General features: G+C 33.3%; 1 protein-coding gene across 1 annotated transcript; it reads left to right on the top strand.

The window, feature by feature from the left end:
• Positions 1–1,478: 1,478 nt before the first annotated feature.
• LOC105332163 (equilibrative nucleobase transporter 1) lies at positions 1,479–18,825 on the top strand. The gene is made up of 11 exons (XM_034458701.2): positions 1,479–1,614; positions 11,823–12,234; positions 12,325–12,371; positions 13,108–13,184; positions 13,426–13,518; positions 15,465–15,669; positions 16,046–16,228; positions 16,563–16,664; positions 16,952–17,141; positions 17,644–17,764; positions 17,982–18,825. The coding sequence occupies exons 2-11, from the start codon at positions 11,858–11,860 to the stop codon at positions 18,129–18,131; spliced, it is 1,545 nt and encodes a 514-aa protein (XP_034314592.2). The 5' UTR covers positions 1,479–1,614; positions 11,823–11,857; the 3' UTR covers positions 18,132–18,825.
• The last annotated feature ends 1,220 nt before the right edge of the window (positions 18,826–20,045 follow it).

The following is a 20,045-nucleotide window of genomic DNA, read 5'->3' as shown; positions in this document are numbered from 1 at the left end:
ACTACTGTCTTTCGTTTTATATATTTTTAACATCATTAGTACTTGGAGACTACCAATTTGTTTTTATTTTTTCTCAATCAGGCTTTGCTAATTAATAATCAAAGAAAATTCCTTTAAAAAATCCGGAAATCGTCTGAATTTTTCGGATATTACAATCTTGCGCATGCGCTTTGGATTACATTCACGCTAAATCACGGGATGCTCTTTAGTTTATGTTTCTATAATATCACATTTGCATGGATAAACTCAAAAACGATTATACAAATACGTGTAATTTTCATTAAACATTTGCTGTATATTCTGTTCATGAAAGAAAATTCGGGAGATAACTCTAACTCAGTGCATTAATATGAAAAATTCCGAGAGTTCTGAATGTCAACATGGTGTGCAAATTTGATGTATCATATCTATTTCGTAAATGCCCGACATAATATGCAATGTCAACCCGTGCAAGCACGGGTCAAAGTCTAGTATTGTCTAAAATAGAGATATTTTAAACGAAATGCACCAATTACCGATGAGAGTATGAGAGGAATATGAGTAAATGATGATACAGTCCAATGTACATATTAAGAACACAAAAACAAATCCTAGGTATGTTTTCTCACTTGGACAGTAACTAGTAACTAGTAGCCAAGTTTCTTTCATCTCGGGGCCAGTTACTAGTAGCTAGCTTTTCTTACCTCTCGTAGCCAGTTACTAGCAGCCAGTTACTAGTAGCTAACTTTACCTAACTAAATATATTTCTCTTTTCTGTAATGCTAGGGACATATAAACATGACCCATAGGTCAGAATGGAGTTTAAAATTGTTAATGAAGCATATAAATGCCACATCTTTTTCATTATTATTTAAATGGGCTAACTAGTACAAAAACTTATACGTTTTATTCCAAACATAGGCCACAATAAGTGTAACAATGGGTAAAACATCACGACTAGGGTTGTTGCAGTGTGAAGACGTTCTTTTTGGAGCTCATTGACGAATTTTAAACTGAACATTTAAATTTTCTCATAGTCTTTTGAAGTAAAGCTAAATCTATTTTAATTGATGTAAACTATTGTGTTAGATATAGGTTTAGGATTACATACATGTACAATAAAATTACAATCAATAAAGTGAAGTATCGTCGACTACCAAGACAAAATTTGATAGAATATATCCTAGATATATGTGAATAAGAAGAGCAGATATTCCAGATTTCTGGTAATCACTTTCTTTCATTATGCCGGTATTTCCATTTTATAAAGTACATATTTATGTACACCATAACACATGTTGTATGCCTACATGCAAGTCGTAGGTTATTTATCGTTGCATTTATTAAAGCAGGAATTACAGGCACTGTAGAATTGTGCAGAGCCTTCTAGAAGACTCTGCGAAAGACCGCCCACCAGTGTAGTTCGTAGATAAATTTTCTAATGGGTTATCAGCTAGTATCAACCTGTATTATGCATGCGTCCGGAACAACAGATTTCATTGACTGTAATGTTTATAAACTACATGTAGTATTTCCTGTACAGTAGACACACTGTGCCTTTCCTGGATGCACGGACTAACAACATTTCTTGACCACTAATTGATTACATGCTCACCAAGTTTGTTCGTTCATCGGGTGAGTATGCCATTGTTTGTTTCCACAATGGGTTTGGTTAAAAAAAATATGTAGTGGAAATGTTCCTATTTATATGCAAGAATTAAACCTTTTTGTTTAAATGAATGCAAATGACATGGTTATTTTCTCAGAAAATATACATGAGCTTCAGGAAATGTCAAGTATACTTTTTATGCTTATACTTCTACTTGGGACCTTGCTGTTAATGTTACAAAGACAAAATTGTTATTTTTATAAATGGGGGAAACATTGAATTTCGTAATAATGAAAAGTGACGTTCTAATTGTGAGCTTACTAAAACTTGGTTGTTTATATATCTTGGCCTATTATTACAGTATAACGGACAATTTAACAACACACAAAAACAATTAGCAAGTCCAGGCGGTAAAGCCATGTTCTCAGTAAGTTCTAAAAACAGTCAATTATTTCTTAATACAGAAAACTTATTGTCTTTGTTTGAAACGTATGTATCATTTTTCTTTACAATATTACTTTTAAAAATCATGTTTATAAATTTATACAATTATAAAGCGTCCATATTTATAAAGAACTGTATAATCTGGGGAATTGTCTCCACTTAGCTTTTAATAACCGTAATGACATGACATTCCATAATTTGTTTCTGCTATACTACTGTGTCTTTAATATATACCCGACATTGTACATGTACCATACCTATTCTAAATCAAATATATATATATATATATATATATATATATATATATATATATATATATATATATATATATATATATATATATATATATTGTTCATAATGCTATGAGAGTTATATCTTAAGCGAATAAAGAATAATAGGTCATTTTTAAAGTGACACGGTGACTCAAAAGAGCTGTTTTACTTTCCCAACAACAGAAATAAGAAAAAGTGTTTAAAATTTTATAACAGTCTTTCAATTCCTAATGCAACGATGAATTGATATATACATTAAACCTGTTCATGTGCTGATGTCTTTTCACATGTATCCATTGAATAAAACAGAAAAATTGTTATAACGGTGTAATTAAGGATGATAATCAAAACAAAATTATAAAAAAAAATACTACAACCAGTTATTTTTAAATGTCTTTCCTAATTGTGATTAGTTTTTACATATATATCAACGCTTTATATTTTTGAGTTTATGGTTTCATATAGTTGTTTATAGAAGAGTATTAATAGTAAGATATCATCAGCATCTATTTACATTTTCCAGTGTCTTTGTCTGTGATAACACCACAAATCAATTTTGTATAATAATGTGATACATTTCATCAATGACAACTTTAATATTTGATCGTGAAATTGATAAAAATTATATAAATATAAGTATTAAGGGTCCATTTTTTTAATATAATGATGAATCTTATGAGGTGATCAAATATGGTCCGGCGTAATCAAATATGCCATAAAGCCATTTGGACTTGGATTTGATCACTCCCGACCGTATTTAAATGTTTCTTTATTCCTTAAATAATCTTATGGTAAAATCATATTATAAAGTAAAAGGGAGAATACTGTAAACCAACTTTTATTCGCATGCGAGAAATTTTCGCGAGATTAGCGAGGGCCTTGTCGTCGCGAATATTTCTCGCCGCGAACCAATCATTTGTCTATAGTTTTTTAAAAAAATACAGGTCTGGATAAGGCTTGGTCGCGAACATTAGTCGTTGCGAACCAGTTTATCGGTCGTTAATCGCGAAATAAAGTCGCCGCGAATAAAAATTGGTTGACAGTATGTAAACAATAGATAAATTGGTAGGATATGATGACAAAGTAAACGTATCTAAGCATGTTATAATAAAGCCTAAACGTTGAATTTAAATTATCTAAAACAGAAGTAAACCGATAAAAAGACAGAGTGTTATTATAAAATGTCCTGGTCTAAGCTTGAGGTTATGTCAAATTAAGCATATATAATCATGCCATCAAATAGTATATACAAAGTATCTACATAATGTTACATCATAATGACGTATCAGCATATAACATAAATTGTATCAGCGTAAAATAAAGAAGCATATTAAACAGCTGATTCCAATCCTTTTATAAAGAGATAAAATCATGTAAAGTATAAACTTAAGCTTATAACGATTATTATTATTAGTATTAGCGTATATTGAGAAATTAATTTAGATGCATTTTATTCATTATATAAATACATTGAATTGGATCAAACAGCAGATAAAATACCTAAATTTGTTCTCTTCCGTAGTCAATGTATAATGTAAAATTTTACACAGGATATAGATATTAAGTACATATTCACTGCTACGAAAAATAATTAGCAAATGAGTATACAAAGTAGAATGATCAAGGTCTCACAGATGAAAGGCTACAATGAAGAAGTAAAGTTAGCATTTAAAGACAAAGAATCATGTTATATTGAAGAAGTAGCATTGTATAGTGAAGAAGACACTGAGTGATTGCACAAAAGGCAATCCATTGGTTTTAATTGTTTCCGATTGTATTGAAGTGGATGTAATCATTATGAAAATCGTCAAAAAGTGATAGATATATGGACCGGGGACAGAGGAAGGTAAAAATACGCGGCAAAAATATGTGAAACTTTAACTAATCCATTGTGAAATACTGTGTCCCCAGAAGAAAAGAAGTACCAAAGTTCTTTGAGACGTTCCCTCTATTTTGTTAAGTAAAACCTACAGGCTACCTACCTAGTCATCGCTATGTACGGAGGCACAAACGGCAAGGACTAGACTCCTCCACTTGTCTTTCGTCTTGATTCACCTTCTCAAGTTCTCCCCATGTAAATTTGTGTTCTTTCATTTCTTTTACCACGGTCCTTCTTCGTGTGTTCTTGGGTCGATCGGGTTTCCTTTTCCCTTCTGGTGTCCATTGCAGTTCTACTCTTGTGGTGTTGTCGGTAGATTTTCTTAGCAAACGCCCTATCCATCGCCATATCCGTCTTATGAAATAAAAAAGTAAAGTAAAGTAAAAACGTGGCTAAATTGTCTAATGATGTTTTGAATTATAATCGAACAAACGACGTGAAAAAACCAGGATGAGAGTGTTGAAAAATTAGAAAACAATCTTTCGAAGGGGAAAAATGTCAATATTTATCAAATTATAAATTTCACTCAGTCTTTAGAGACATGAATCTTATTGTATATACATGTACTTCAATATCCATCAGACAATATTCACTACTGACGCTTTACTTGCCGCTGACTTTCTCTCAAACACGCTAATCGACCTCGGATTGTAAGATTCACATGCAGATCGAGTCGCCATTTATATAAACAAATGATCACACTTCTTCATTTTACGGAGCTGGTGACGATGTTTCAAAGATTTTCAGTACAGATTTATCGTAAGTGATGAGTGTATATGCTGTTAAATTCTAATGGATAACACGGCGTGTCAACCCGAATTTTCCCGTGGATCTACATTTTTCAGCAAGCTTTTTGTGAGGAAAAACAGTCTGTTCAACTCGTGCGATTTTCTACATGTGGTATATTATGAACGGTAACGTAAAATATATTTGTTCACTAGAAAGTTTCTGACGAATTTCTTCACGTTATTCGATGAGCGAAGCACAATCTGTGACTTAAATCTATATGCGCCCATCCCTGCTTTTAGATATCGTTTTCTTTGTTTTCATTAACACATGTACGTAAACATTGCCTCGTTTGTTCTCAATTAACTCTGTATGTCATTTTTAACTTGCAAGTACAACTTTAAGTTTTCTTTCTCCGACATTTGTTTCCACGTGTTAGCATCGTGTTCTCAACACGAATTTAATAAATGGGCGGATCTATATAAATGCACGAATCAGAATCTTTATTCCGAATCGAATTGAAATTGCCGATTGGAAAGTGTTATCACTCAACGCAATTCAACATCGGCCGTAGCGTGTACACCCATGTTGGATTTGCGATAAAATATTAAAAGTATATGTGGCGTTTTTTTTTTTTTCATGCTATGAAATATTTGATTAATTGATTTATTTAAATATGTTATATAAAGATATATCTTCACAATAAATTACGTAGTTTATATCAATCGGGTTAAAAAGATATAGAAATAAATAAATTATTTTTTAATTATTTTCGAGTCCACGATAAATAGAGCATTTGAATAAACCCCGCCTTAAATCGGCCACGTGATACCAAGCTCAGTCTATCACAACAATAATGGCGACGACGAGAAAGATATAGGTATACCCGTAATACCGTCAAGTTTGACAGATTTGGCCAAGAAGGAAAAAAGAGACAGACTGACAAGGATAGGAACAAAGGGAAGATTGTCATCAGAGACCATATAGATTGATGGAATAAGAATTAAAGCCGAATTAAACTAAGTTTTTAAAATGAAGTTGTAGGGGTTTGCTAGTCAGGTTCGTACGTGCTCCATGTGTTCCATGGCTTTACTTTAGAAGTTATGAACCACAAGTGGATTTTCGTTTAGAGAAAGTTTTGAATGAAGAATATATAAACACTCTCAGTTTATGCATCCCTCAGGGAAAGGGGTATTTACTCATTTTACCGTGTTGTTGATGCTAAAATAGTGGTTCATCTTTGTTACACATAATTGGCAATTTATATCGTTCTACATTAATGAATAACGGAATAATAATGCTTCGGGTATCATCTGATATAAGAATTATCTAATTTAAGACTTAAAAAACGCGATTCTTATTTGTAAACAAACTGTTCTTCCGTCGTGTTTTCAATACTAAGTTTTCCCGCACTCATGCGCAATGGCGTCACATATGGCCGATCACATTAATATTCATCAGACGTGTAGCAAAGTTTAGAGACAAATAATTAAAGAAAGAACATGTTTTACAGGCCTAGAGTTTGTTAAACGTCTAATTATAAGAAGCATGATGTATATTTTTACTAAAACTCATGTCAAAAATTTTACTCCAAATACGCAGCACATACCTACAAGAAATGCAAATGCATGTAATTTTATTCATTCAAGTACTAATTTATTTGATTGTGATTCTGTTTTGTCAGTAGCTGTATGAATGAGTGCAGCTGGGTCGCTATGAAAAAGAAGAAAATACTCTACAGACGATAGTAACTAAAGGTACATGTCCTGGTCGGTAATTTTTGTTTAACAACAGTTTGTCGGGTTCAGTGGAATGTGTACCAGGAGACATTATCTACAGCGTACGGAATTAAGTCTGTCATGTCTGTCGCAAAACATTCCTTTCTCTTCTCTAGCCTTGTCCCGGTACAGTCAATGCATGTCGTAAGAAAGGCGATTATTACTTCCTAGTTCCCCTGTTTGACCTAAATTTAAAATGAACAGGTTCGACCTGAATGCAGACGACCCGAGCAAAGTCGTTCATCCTCAACAGGAGACAATTACGTCTATGTATACATGCCCAAGATGAAATATCAGTTTAATTGTTATTGCTTGATGATATGTAGATATATATTTATAATGATTTCTAAATTTTCAACATGGTAAGATAAATATTGATATTATCTTTATCTATTTGATGTTATTCTTCTAAATAAGTTACTCGACTGATAAAAATTAAATACATCTTAACGATCTATGACAAATATTTCATCCGTTTCTGTTGAATTTTATACGTTCATTCAGTGTGAAATGCACATGTATTATACACTAAAACAATATCCATATACTAGTACAAATGTAATGTTGTATCTAATTGATCTGATTATGAGTATTTATACAACGTCATAATCATTCTGGTGCTTTAATGGCTTACATATTACAATGTACATACAAGTATTGTCTCCCAATAAGACCCATGCAAAGGGGTGGGGGTGGAAAGCCTTAACTCATAATATGCCAGGATGTTGTTTAAAACTGCGTAAGAGCAAAGCCGGTTGTTTGGGTGCGTGTACATGTAATCGTATGGAACGCCATAGCTGCCTTATGTGGCTATTTTATCTGTAGATGGTGCTTTATTATATCATGCTGTGGTTATTTCATGTGAAGATGGTGCTTTATTATATGAAGATGGTGCTTTATTATATGAAGATGGTACTTTATTATATGAAGATGGTGCCTTATTATATGAAGGTGGTGCTTTATTATATGAAGATGGTGCTTTTTTATGTGATGGTGCTTTATTATATGAAGGTGGAGCTTTATTATATGAAGATGGTGCTTTTTTATGTGATGGTGCTTTTTATGTGATGGTGCTTTTTAATGTGAAGATGGTCACTCGGAACTTTATTTTTGAAGACTGAGTTAAACATTTATTATCTCGAAATTTTGAAACTAGAACAAAATTGATGCAGTTAAAATCCATTTAATACACAATTGCTAGTTTCTCTTTTTTAGCATAATAAGTATTTATGTTACGAGATGAACTGTACGACTTAATCTCAACTGAATTGACAAATATGATTAATTGAATAATACAATATTTTGTCAGTATTTCTTAACATTTTACTTTTGCCTTTACCACTTATAAAAGGACCATCTTTGAGCTATATTATAATATAGTAGACCTTTCCCTGTGACTTTCCCTTACTTTATCTTCAAGTCAAATCCTATCACCTAGGGCATCAGTCTGTTTAAAATCAGATCCTCAATCCGTTCCTTTATTTGGGGTTTTTTTTACAATGTTTTGTTTTGAAACACTCAGAATGTGAGCTCTTCCTCCAACTCACCACTTAGGTTAAAGAGGAACGGTCATCAATGACGAAGACCGACTGGGCGATGACAATAACAAAATCAAAGTACTGAAGAACTGACGAGAGTTGATTTTGTCGATGTTTATTTATTTTAAAATCAATGAAATGTTATTTTGCATGACAAGTACATGTAGTTTCTAATTTGTATTTGAATTACGCACATTTTTATAATATGAATTTTTGGACTTTTTCAACAAGAATGTCGAGAGCCCCCCCCCCCCATATGAATCATCTTAAATAATATTTAAAGATAAAATTAATTCAATCAAACTATGTATCAGTAATAGAAATATTTCTCGAAAATTGTATGGATCCAAGCATTATTGGACTCTATAGTCTCGTTCAACCAAACGCTCGGCTGACACTGTAAATCTCCGACAAGCAAGGGCGACTCTCTGCTTGTCGGAGATTTACGGAGACAGCCGAGCGTCGAGTTGAACGAGATTATATTGAACTCTGGCGTAGGAATACATACGACTACAAAAAATATCTAAATTGTTCGTACCATTTAAAATCTGACTATTTTCAAGCTATTTATAAATAAGTTTCCTTGAAAAAAAATGCTTTAGCATACATTACATCGAATTTATCTATTATGTTCAAGAACTAAGTCTTGTCAGCAGCGATGATTTGTGATGAGGTCCAAACACTGTTTCACTTTCGGTTTGTCTGAGTAACTGCATAGGAGAGTTGATTAAAATCAACTCCCAATTAAGAGCGGATCAAGATCTTATTTTAATCAGATTGTTAGGGCATAACCTTCGCTTAAACACAAATAATTATTAAATTCAATTTTCTGCTTTTCAGGATAACGTTACTAGGCTTTAATTCTTGTAATATTCCGTCATTATATAGTTGTCACTTAATAGATATACGGTTGGGGTAAAGTCGTACACAGCTAGATCTTCTCGATAGCTTATATACTAATTGTGATAGAAAAAAAGAGGAACTAGCAATAGTGTATCAAATGGATTTTGATCGCATCAATTTTTTGTTTTACTTTCAATATTTCGAGATAATACATTAATGGTTAACTAGTATTCAAAAATAAGAGGAGTTCCGAGTGACCACCTTCACATTAAAAAGCACCATCATATAAAAAAGCACCATCATATAATGAAGCACCATCTTCACATAAAAAAGCACCTTCACATAAAAAAGCATCATCACATAAAAAAGCACCATCTTCATATAATAAAGCACCACCTTCATATAATAAAGCTCCATCTTCATATAAAAAAACACCATCTTCATATAATAAAGCACCATCTTCATATAATAAAGCACCACCTTCATATAATAAAGCACCATCTTCACATGAAAAACCACAGCATAATATAATAAAGCACCATCTTCACATGAAATAGGCACATAAGGCAGCTATGGCGTTCCATATAATCGCGTGACCAGCACATTGAAGAAAATGACCTCAATGATGCGTCGTACAAACTTAAATTTCACGCTAAAAAACTAAATGCATGTTGCGTGGAAGCGCTAATGCACGACGGTGCCATGGCTCGCTCTGCTTAGGTGGCACAGGACAGGTTTTTTTTTATACAATTCATTGTAGCCAAGGGACGTATGTCTTCGGAACTCTGTAACTAGAATTTCCTCAGTTCCCATTCAGCACAAATACCTATAATTCACTCTTTACAAGGCCAATCACCAATTTCTGAAGAAAATTACTAGTCAAAACCTGTGAAATTCTCTACATACTGGTTTTTATGAGATTTTGACCCTTTCATATTTTGCTAATTTTTCATTTTTCAGCTTTTTATACCTCCCCCCAGCTAATTCCCTGCAAAGGGTTCACCTTCCGTAACGCGTGCATGTTGCACTATCACATGTCAGAAACTTACCGGTGTATAGTTTACAATGTCCCATCCACCTACTTTTCGTGTTATTTATCTCCCGTCTGTAACTTGCAATTTCACTGTGTAAAGTCAACACAACAGTCATAGCCCCAGGTTTTGCATTTTACTTCTGATTCTCATGTACCTAACATATGGGGCCTACATATTGCATATCAATTTCAACAAGAGACACCCCTCTAACTAATGATAATCATTAAAAATCATTACATGAATTTTAGCAACACTCGTAAGCCTTCAAGTACAGCAATTTTTCTCTCAATTTTACAAAACTGTCCCTTAAGCTTGCTACCTTAGCAAACTCGCGGCCGACCAAGACATTGTTCGTGTAATTTTCCTGGGACTGCGCGCAATGCATCTTTCTCAATCAATTGCTGCAAAAACAAGGGGGACATCGTATTAATCATCATGCTACAATGTACTAGTATATAAATAGTGCCTGTTTGGGAGGGTAACAGTTGAAATTGACAACCCGAGAAAACCATTGTCAACCGACGCGAAGCGGAGGTTGACAATGGTTTTCGAGGGGTGTCAATTTCAACTGTTATCCTCGCAAACAGGCACTATTTATTTTGTTATACTGAATGTCTTAATTTTAAGAAAATTTTACTGCTTTTATATAGGAATAACGTGAATTCTACAGCGAACCGTACGCGCATAATTTTCGCGCATGTAACATTTTTTTATATGTTACCCGTTGCTAGGTGCGTTGCTAACGCTGAGGGTAATAGTAAATATTATTAACTGCGTCTTAACCAATCAGATTTCAGTATTTAACATGAAAGTATAACAATATATTTTAACGACGGAACGATTTCCTATAAAGCTATATTTTGGGATTGAGATATAACTTGTTCATGTGTATTAGGCACGGATGAGAATTTCAGTGTAGAACTCAATATCTAAATAAAAATATTTGAATATCGTACGAAATCATTTCTGACAACAGACCAATGACCGAAACACATGTTCCTAACTTTATGCTTGGTTAATTGCGAGCTATTCTGCTTTAAATGTCCTAGGAAATTATTTTCCCGATACACAATGACTATTTACCTCGGATTTTAAAACAGTTATATATGTATAAGTATATATACCTATGTACATGTATCTTGGGAAAGACGCGCGATTTGAAGTGTGTGTTTTATTGACTTTTTCATAACCGAAAGTAGGTTGTATCTGCAGATAATTTATGATTGCACGAAAGATAAATGAATGCAGTTTAGGTAGGAATATTAAACAGTGTTGTCCTTGGCCTGATTATCGACCAACTATCAATTTAGGACATCTTTTAGTATTTTCACTTCGTACGATTTTTATAGGCTTTATTCAGTCAGAAGTAGAAAAATGCAAATGCACTGTAAAATGTGTATTGAATGAAACATGTGTTACCAACATGGAGAGAAATATCCTTGTGATTTGTTTTGAATGAATATACTCTCTGTCCTGAACTATTTGTCTTCTATATTAAAATGTAACGACTTAAAACAATTCCATTCCATGAATAAATGTTATTGTACAAGCTTCTTACCAGAGCACAACATGGGAATACATATGTTAATGTATATTCGGTTTTAACAAAATATGTTTATTGTATATATATATATATATACCTTTAAACCTAATTATCATTCAAGCAGCAAACTTACGTGGGTCCGGTTTAAAGTTACGAAGAAGTTTATTTCATTTGCAGTTCGCTAAATGTAGAGCGAGCGCTACCTCTCAGGTATGGAGCTGTGCTATCGGTGGAGAATTGCTTGCACTCTCTGGAGTTGTCTGGAAGTGGTCTGTTTTGCGGGCATCATCTATGGATGGGGATCCCTAGTGTTCATTCTGAAAGAGGAAGGGTTTTACTCCGAGAATTGTAGAGACGCATCGCCTAGCAGTAACGTATCCTTGATTCCAGGATCTGTTTACAACGTATCTGTGATCGATATTCACAACCAATCGATTGATCTCTCCAACAGGACTCTTGCCTGTGATGAGCAGGAGGAGAAACTGAACCTGTGTTTCTCCATTGCCGTGGGGGTGATGTACTCGGGGCTGGCTATTGTTGGACAGTTATCGCTGAGATTAGGCACAAGGATTACACGAATTATTTTCACGTAATGTCAACCATAATTTTAGAATATTAATGCAGTTAAATAAGCAGATGTAAATGATTGACTGATTCAACTTTTAATACTAATTTTTAGATTTCTCTATTCTGTTGGCTTCCTCTGCATAGCGTTTGCGACCAAAGGTATGTTATAAACATTCTAATATGATGGCTTTCAAATATAATCATGGCATACTTGGTGTTAATGTTATTTTCTATTAATGGTTGCGGGTACACTTCACACATCAATAAATCGTGCAATGTGGTACACAACTGAGATGTTAAGTTTGACTGTAATGCGGCTGAGAATTAACTCATTAATTACGAATATACTGATAGTAAATTAAATATCGATTACTGTCGACTATCTGTTGACGGAATGACATTGTCAGTCAGTATCTGTTCAATCAATTCGCTTAGCTTCAATGAAAACTGATCAAAAACAAAACTAAACATAATATGTATTTGCAATTATAAGCACATTTTATTTATTTGTTAGGTCTTACTATATAATATAGGACAATTTGTGTACTTTTAAAATTATTATATCAAACAATGTACATCCGTGGACTCGTTTTAAAATTGATGCGAAAGATTAATGATTTACTTTACACCATACAAGCAAGTTCTGCATTTTCTTCACGTACAGTGAATTATATATTCATTTGACACACAAACCTTTGTAAGAGAATTTAAAACATGAGGCGCCATATTTCATATGTTTATAAATTTATGTGTCCCAGTATCAGGACAACAAAGAAACAAGGATAGTTTGACCCAAAACATGTTAAAGGGCATTTTAAAGGAATTAATCATAATCTCATTTGTCACAGACTAACAAACGTATAACAATGTACTAAACAGTGCGATGTACTTTCAGAAAACCCCTGGTTACTTTTGCCTGGACTCTCGTTTATATCTATAGGTGGAGCCACCGTCTTCTGTACAACTCTACAGGTATTCTATCATGAGTGTTGAAAAAAAAAGTTATTGAGTCATAAATAGCCCATTTATCTAGTATTGGTGCACACGCTTTCCTTCAACAGCAACATTCTTTATTCAAAAACAGCAGGTACGAAGCACGCTCAACATCTCACTGCGTAATAAAAAGGATTATTATGATCTATTGTCCAAAATAATGAGATTTGAATTCCTAAAACCGTGAGAAGAATTATTCCTATATTCCTTATATTGCCAGGTTGCCAACCTCTACACTACCATTCAAACTACTATAGTGGCGTTGCTTTCGGGACTTTTTGATGTTTCTACCATAATGCAGCATCTAATCAAGGTAAAGGTCTCGAAGACAAGTTCTGAACTTAATTCCAAAAATCAACCAAAACTCTGGAACAAATCGGGTGGCACGTATGGACAAGATAGAAAAAAGGGGCTGGACTTTCAACTGTTTTGGTGAAGGTGTGCCCCAAAAACGATAATACACGTCTGATCGAATGACGAACTGTAGACACAAGATTTAAGCTTGTTAATATCTGTCCATGCTACCGAGACGTGTTTAAATATCGCCTATGCATGTTGGCATAATTTTGCCCACTTTATGCAAGTTCTTTTTCTATAGATTTTGCATTGCAATAAATTGAAATAGACAAACATGTTAAATGATACCCTCACTACCCTCCCCCCTCCTCCAAAAAAATTATAGAAAAAAGATAGGGAATAAGATAGCGCTGTAACAACTTCTAATGATAAAGTATCCACGTACTAATGATATAAAGTTGCATTAGCAGTCAGACTTCTGACCGTTTATTGATATAATCTTATCATTAACGAAATACTTAACCGTCCACTAATGCTATTATTTCAAAATCACATCATTAAGGGTCAAATTCACATGTGCATCCACTAATGAAAAAAAAACCCGCAAAATGAGTACATCGTTGACCTTGAATGATACATTTATTTTTATTTTTGCATTTGAGGATGAATTTCAACCGTTAATGGTGCTGTAGTACTATCTTGAATTTTGCAATTTGAAAGATTTAGGCAGAGAGGTGGTCATCATTACAATAATATTTTTATAATTTTTCTACTCGAGAATGAAACGAAATTAAATGCTTTATGGGACTCCTTGACAAGTTTGTGTATGGGCTATGGTACTCCGGTGACCGTCAAGGCCAATTGGCCTCTTGTTTCTAATTAAATCTATTTGATGATGTTTAAATACAAGTTTGCAAAAGCACAATTTCTAACTATGTTCAGTTTTGAATATTTTAACAACAATAAGAAAAAAATATATATTGCCTTTAGATCGGAAGGTATTGAGACCACAACCTTGAGAGCCAAATATCTAACGTTTGGTTCACTAGCCCCTGAGCCATTTCAGCCAAAACAAAGTACATTGTTAAAATGCTTTATGCGACTTTGGCCGGGAATTCACGGACTTGAATTATTTTTCTAAAACGTTCAATAGTTGGGATACAAAAGAATATCTAAAATGTATAGTGCAGTGGGTCATCTCTCCACGTCTTTGTTGATTGAAACCGGTTTGTTTTCCATTAGATCTTATTTAGACTATGATAAAATATGGAGCGTAGACCCACTCCATAAAAGGAAAGGCATTCATGTTCTAAAAAATGACATTGTTAGTAGGTTTTGATACGCATACGTCAATTTAAATCAACATATCCTAAGTTATGAACATATATAAGAGTTAAAAACGACTTTATGTTAAATGTAAATTGTTTTGAATGATTTTTAAAAAAAAATTATTTATTTAGATTTGTTGATATTTTAATTTTTCAGTATTTCATCCGTCCATATGTAGACATTTTACACGCCTTATCCACCAATCATCAAATTTCCTCACAAAATTTGTATGTGATTCCTACATTTTCCAGCGTCTTTGTCTGGAATAAAACTACGAATCAAATTTGTAATGTATTGTCCAATAAATTTCATCAATGACTTTTTAAAATATTTGATTGTGCCATTGCTGAAAATTATGTACATATAAGTAATAATGCATCATTCTTTGAACATCATGAAGTGATCAAATACGGTCGGGCGTGATCAAATCTATCATAAAACCCTTCGGGATTTATAAGATATGATCATTCCCGACCGTATTTTATCACCTCATAACACTCAAAGAATGATTCTTCATTTTATAAGTGTTCTCATGTGTTTTAACCAAAGTAAACTAATCAGTTGAAAAAACTGTCCACTTCCCTTCTTTGTATAATAGCTTAACAAACCATAATTCCTAATGCACCTTTTCAGGTTGCTTATGAGCATGGCATTTCTCGAAAGCATTCCTATCTGTTTTTCTGTGGACTGGGTATCGTTATTTTCAACGTACAGACATTTGTGTTTTTGCCAAAAGACCATGTACGACGACAGCCCTGTGATTCCCAGAAACCGGCCAAGTCTAAGAGACCAACCAACGAGACGGACACCTCAAAGGCACTCCTGGAGAAAGAGAAAGGTATACCCAGTAAAGAGCTTCTCAGGGAAATGAATTTCAAATTGGTTTATTTTGATAGGCAACTGAAATTCTAACCCTGTGTAAAGGATACTAAAGATTTTCCTTTGCATGTGGTGTTTGTGTTGTATTATTCGTAATATATAGATTATAGCGTTGAATATCATGGTCCTTTGTTCATACGTAGTCCAGTATATTGACATTTTTACACAGAAAAAATTGAATTTTCACAATTATTTAACATTTTATTGTCCTTAGCATAAACATGAACATTTTAGATGTGTGCGCTGAATGCCATGGTCCTGCTGTTCATTTACTGTTATATATATGTTGTATATTAAACACCCAAATTCTAACGATTATATGCACCTTGCTTTAGATGTAAGCGATGAAAGCCGCAGGACTGTGGTTCAGAATGCTGATGATAGGTTGATCACCCACATTCTGTCCTTTGGGTACATCACGCACACTGTCTGGATGTCTGTCAGTGTCCTGCTGTTTGTCTCATTCATCGGTCTGCTCAACACATGGTTATCCACGATGTCAAATGACTCTAAAATTGGTAAGGTTATATATAGGAATAGCGATCGTTTGAAGTGAATTCTGTTTCGTTTCTTTTCTTTATGGAAGCATTTAACAGAGAATGGTTGTATCTACATCTGATTGCCTTCACGAGAAAAGGGCCATTCAAGTCAAAATTTCACAAACTCATTTTTTAGTCAATGATTCGGATTATCAAATTTTTTCTGAGAGGGTACAAATATACAACGATATGGCATTATGCAGTGAATCGCAGTATCGACATTTGTCAAAACTTTTTTAACCAAACATGATTTAAGAAATAAGCATGACACCTATAATAGTACTATTTCGATCGTGTTTTATTTGTCTTATAGTTAGTTACTACCTCGATGTATTTGCCTATGCAACAATGTCTACCTCAGTCACTGCTATTATCGCCGGATTTGCGTACGACTGGCAGAGAAACCGATTCAGAGGTAAGCATGATACGTGGTTACTATAATTATCGCTTAAATCTTTCTGTGATGCTGTGACGGATAGACATTAATATTTCCTTTTCATGTGTCTTCTTTTGTACAATAAATGCACGACATTTGTGTCATATTTTGACCAACTACAACTTGAAACTGAAATTTCACTTTAATGTGCAAACTAAGACGACAAAATTATAATCCAAAATTTGATTCCTTTTTATTCATATTATTTTCATATTTTATTAATTAATCTTATGTTTTCCTTACAATGTTCTTTTTTTATTGTCAAGGGAGTGCAATTCCGGAGCGTTACTTCCGCCCTGTGTGTTTCCCAATGGCGATGTGTTGGCTGTTCGGCACCCTGTCTTATTTATTGCCCCTGGTGTTCGATTCTCTTTATGTTGTTCTTCCAGTCTTCATTATGTTCACATTTTACCGCTCCTTTTTGTTCGCCATTGGAATTGCTTTTGTCACTGAAGCGTGAGTGTGAATTTATTGCACGTTTAAAAGTCTTATGAAATCAATGAAAAGTGATCAATACATATTTCTTATATTTAATTTTAGGCAATCGTTGTAGATCTTTTTAAAATTTTGTTTATTTAATTAGGAGAGGAAATCCCTCTTTTTTCATTAATAATCGTTATAATTCTAGTAATGATTACATTGAAAGAAAAAAACTAATTTTTATCATATCTGTAAATCTTCAAATACCAATCACATAAGATATTTACATTTTACCATGAATTTTGTTATCAAAATAGATTTATTATAATTTAAGTATCCATACCATTTATTGATCAGAATGATAATTAGAGCTATATCATTGACATGAATAATTTATATCAATAATAAACTAACAGATACCGAAAAGGCATTAATAAGGCACTTGAAATACATGTTAAATTGTAAGTTTATACAACAAACTATGATCTGTGCTATGTAAACCAGTTATATTTGACTTGTTCATTCCTGTCTTCTATAGATTTCCCGTGAAGTATTTTGGTGTTCTGTACGGTACAATTATGTTCAGTGTCGGGGCGAGTAGTTTGCTACAGTATGCCTTTTTCGCATGGAGTAAATCCTATGATTCGGCTTTTACACATGTGAGTTTTTAAAATAGTTTCTATAATGAATAATTTTCTTATTTCAAATTCACTGATGCATTTTTGCTACAATGAAGTAAAACTGTATTAAAACTTTAAAAGCAATTTAAATGGAAATTTATCATCTGTGTTGTAAATTCAGGAAAATCAAATGAACCAAATAGGCCAGTAAACAAGTGAACAATGTTTATTATAGAATTCTTTTTCATAATTGCAGGTAAACATTGCATTGCTAACTATCGCCATTTTGACATGCTACCAACCTATTGTGCTGTGGATCAGAGGAGGCATTCCTAAATCAACACCAGATAATGATATTAACAACATGGAATTAATTATAAACCCTCCAAAAAGTGAAACGTGTTAGACATACGTTTACAGAGAAAGATTGTTGAATACGAACAGGGATCAGAAGGGTACATCAGACTACCACAGTGTTACGGTTGTAAACCAATCAAACGTCTTTCAAAGTTTATCCTGGAACCAAATGCTTCCAGAGATGTCCTTACAAATATATGTTTAAGTTTAACTTGCTTTTATTTGATACTTGTATATAAAAAGGTTATGATGTTTTGATTCAGGCACATATCACCGTTTTCCTTAAAGAGGGCGTATCTACCCTAAAATGTCCATGATATTATAGGGTATGTTTATATTTTCTTTTATCTTTAATTTGTATATACTTTTATTCCCATAAATCATTATTTGAGGAAAAAAGAGGAAAAACAGCTTGAATGAGAGAGAGTGTGCGTTTATTCTCTCTTTGAGTTTGAATTTTTTGATTTGGGGGGGGGGGGGGGGGGGTGTCGATCATTGTACCCCTGCAACCCCTTCCCCTTGTTTGCCTGTTTTGTTTTGGGGTTTGTTTTTTTTTTTGCTTTTGTTGTTTTGTTTGTTTTTTAATATATTTTTGATATACATGTATGTAGAGCCTTTTCCCCTTTTCCTATTGGTTTTATATCATTTATACCCTTGAATACAATTATATTAGTATAATTTAATAGCTCTATGACAAGTGTTCATTACAAGTTATGTTCAAAATAAACAATTTAAGAATGTTATGAATATTTCAAGTCTTTTTGAAAGTGATGAACTATAAGTGTATTCTTTTACATGAGATTTGCTGAGGGCATTAGAAATAAAGAATCATTCTTTGGATTTTATGAGGTGATCAAACATGGTCTGCATGCGTGATCAAATCCAATAAAGCCCGAAGGGTTTTATAAGATATTTGATCGCGCCCGACCGTATTTGATCACCTTATGTATACATGTATTCAAAGAATGATTGCTTATTACTTATATTTATATAATTTTCAGCAATTATACGATTAAATATTTAAAAACTCATTAATGAAATGTATTGGGCTATGCATTACAAAATCGATTCGTAGTATTATCACAGACAAAGACCATGGGAAATGCAATTATATTCAAACAATTGTCAAGTATATTGCACTGTCTACAGTCCTAATTGCCTCGTGAATTAACATAATATGGTAATATACTCAAAATCCTACCAATAATATACGTAAATTCCATCCATATGTAATGTTCACCTAAATACTGTAAGTAAGTAATCGTGTATTTAAGTTTTCTTATATAAGAGTATGTAGAGATTTCTGCTTTGAAGAACTAAGAGTATACATCCCAAGGGCTTCTTTACATGCAAATTTAATAGTATATTAAGAACTTTCTGGGACATTTCTAAACATGAATTAGAATGGTTATGAAAAAAAGTTTCTGATATGGTCTGAATGTATATATTTAAATTCATAGCATAAATTTTTTCAGCAGAATATGAAGGCTTTTGGAAAAGTAAAGGAGCTTGTAAAAAATAACGTAGACAGGAAGACTTTTTTGTATTATTAGTTAAGCTTGTTGGCTACTTGGGTCAAATTGAGATCAGACTTTGATAGTATTGGCCTGGTTCTCGTGGCCTTGCGTATTGCATGGGTGAGCGGTGTGGCCCATGGGCCTGTGTATGAGACAAGAAGAAGAATGCAGTTACCGTTTTTAACTGTGACTGGAAGGTTTTTTTCCAATCAATCCTTGGTTTGACAAATTATGCAGTAGACACAAAATACGAACAATCAATTTGCCTTCCTTCTTCATTCCAAATATTCGACTCTATACAGTAAAAAAGAAATAAATATTTCTCTCTCTCTCTCTCTCTCTCTCTCTCTCTCTCTCTCTCTCTCTCTCTCTCTCTCTCTCTCTCTCTCTGTTTTAATTTTTAATATCTATTGATCAATTTGAAAGCTGGAAATAATTTCTGAATG

This window comes from Magallana gigas, chromosome 7 (genome assembly GCF_963853765.1).
Source record: "Magallana gigas chromosome 7, xbMagGiga1.1, whole genome shotgun sequence".
NCBI lineage: Eukaryota > Metazoa > Mollusca > Bivalvia > Ostreida > Ostreidae > Magallana > Magallana gigas.
This window is presented reverse-complemented; position numbering and strand designations above follow the sequence as displayed.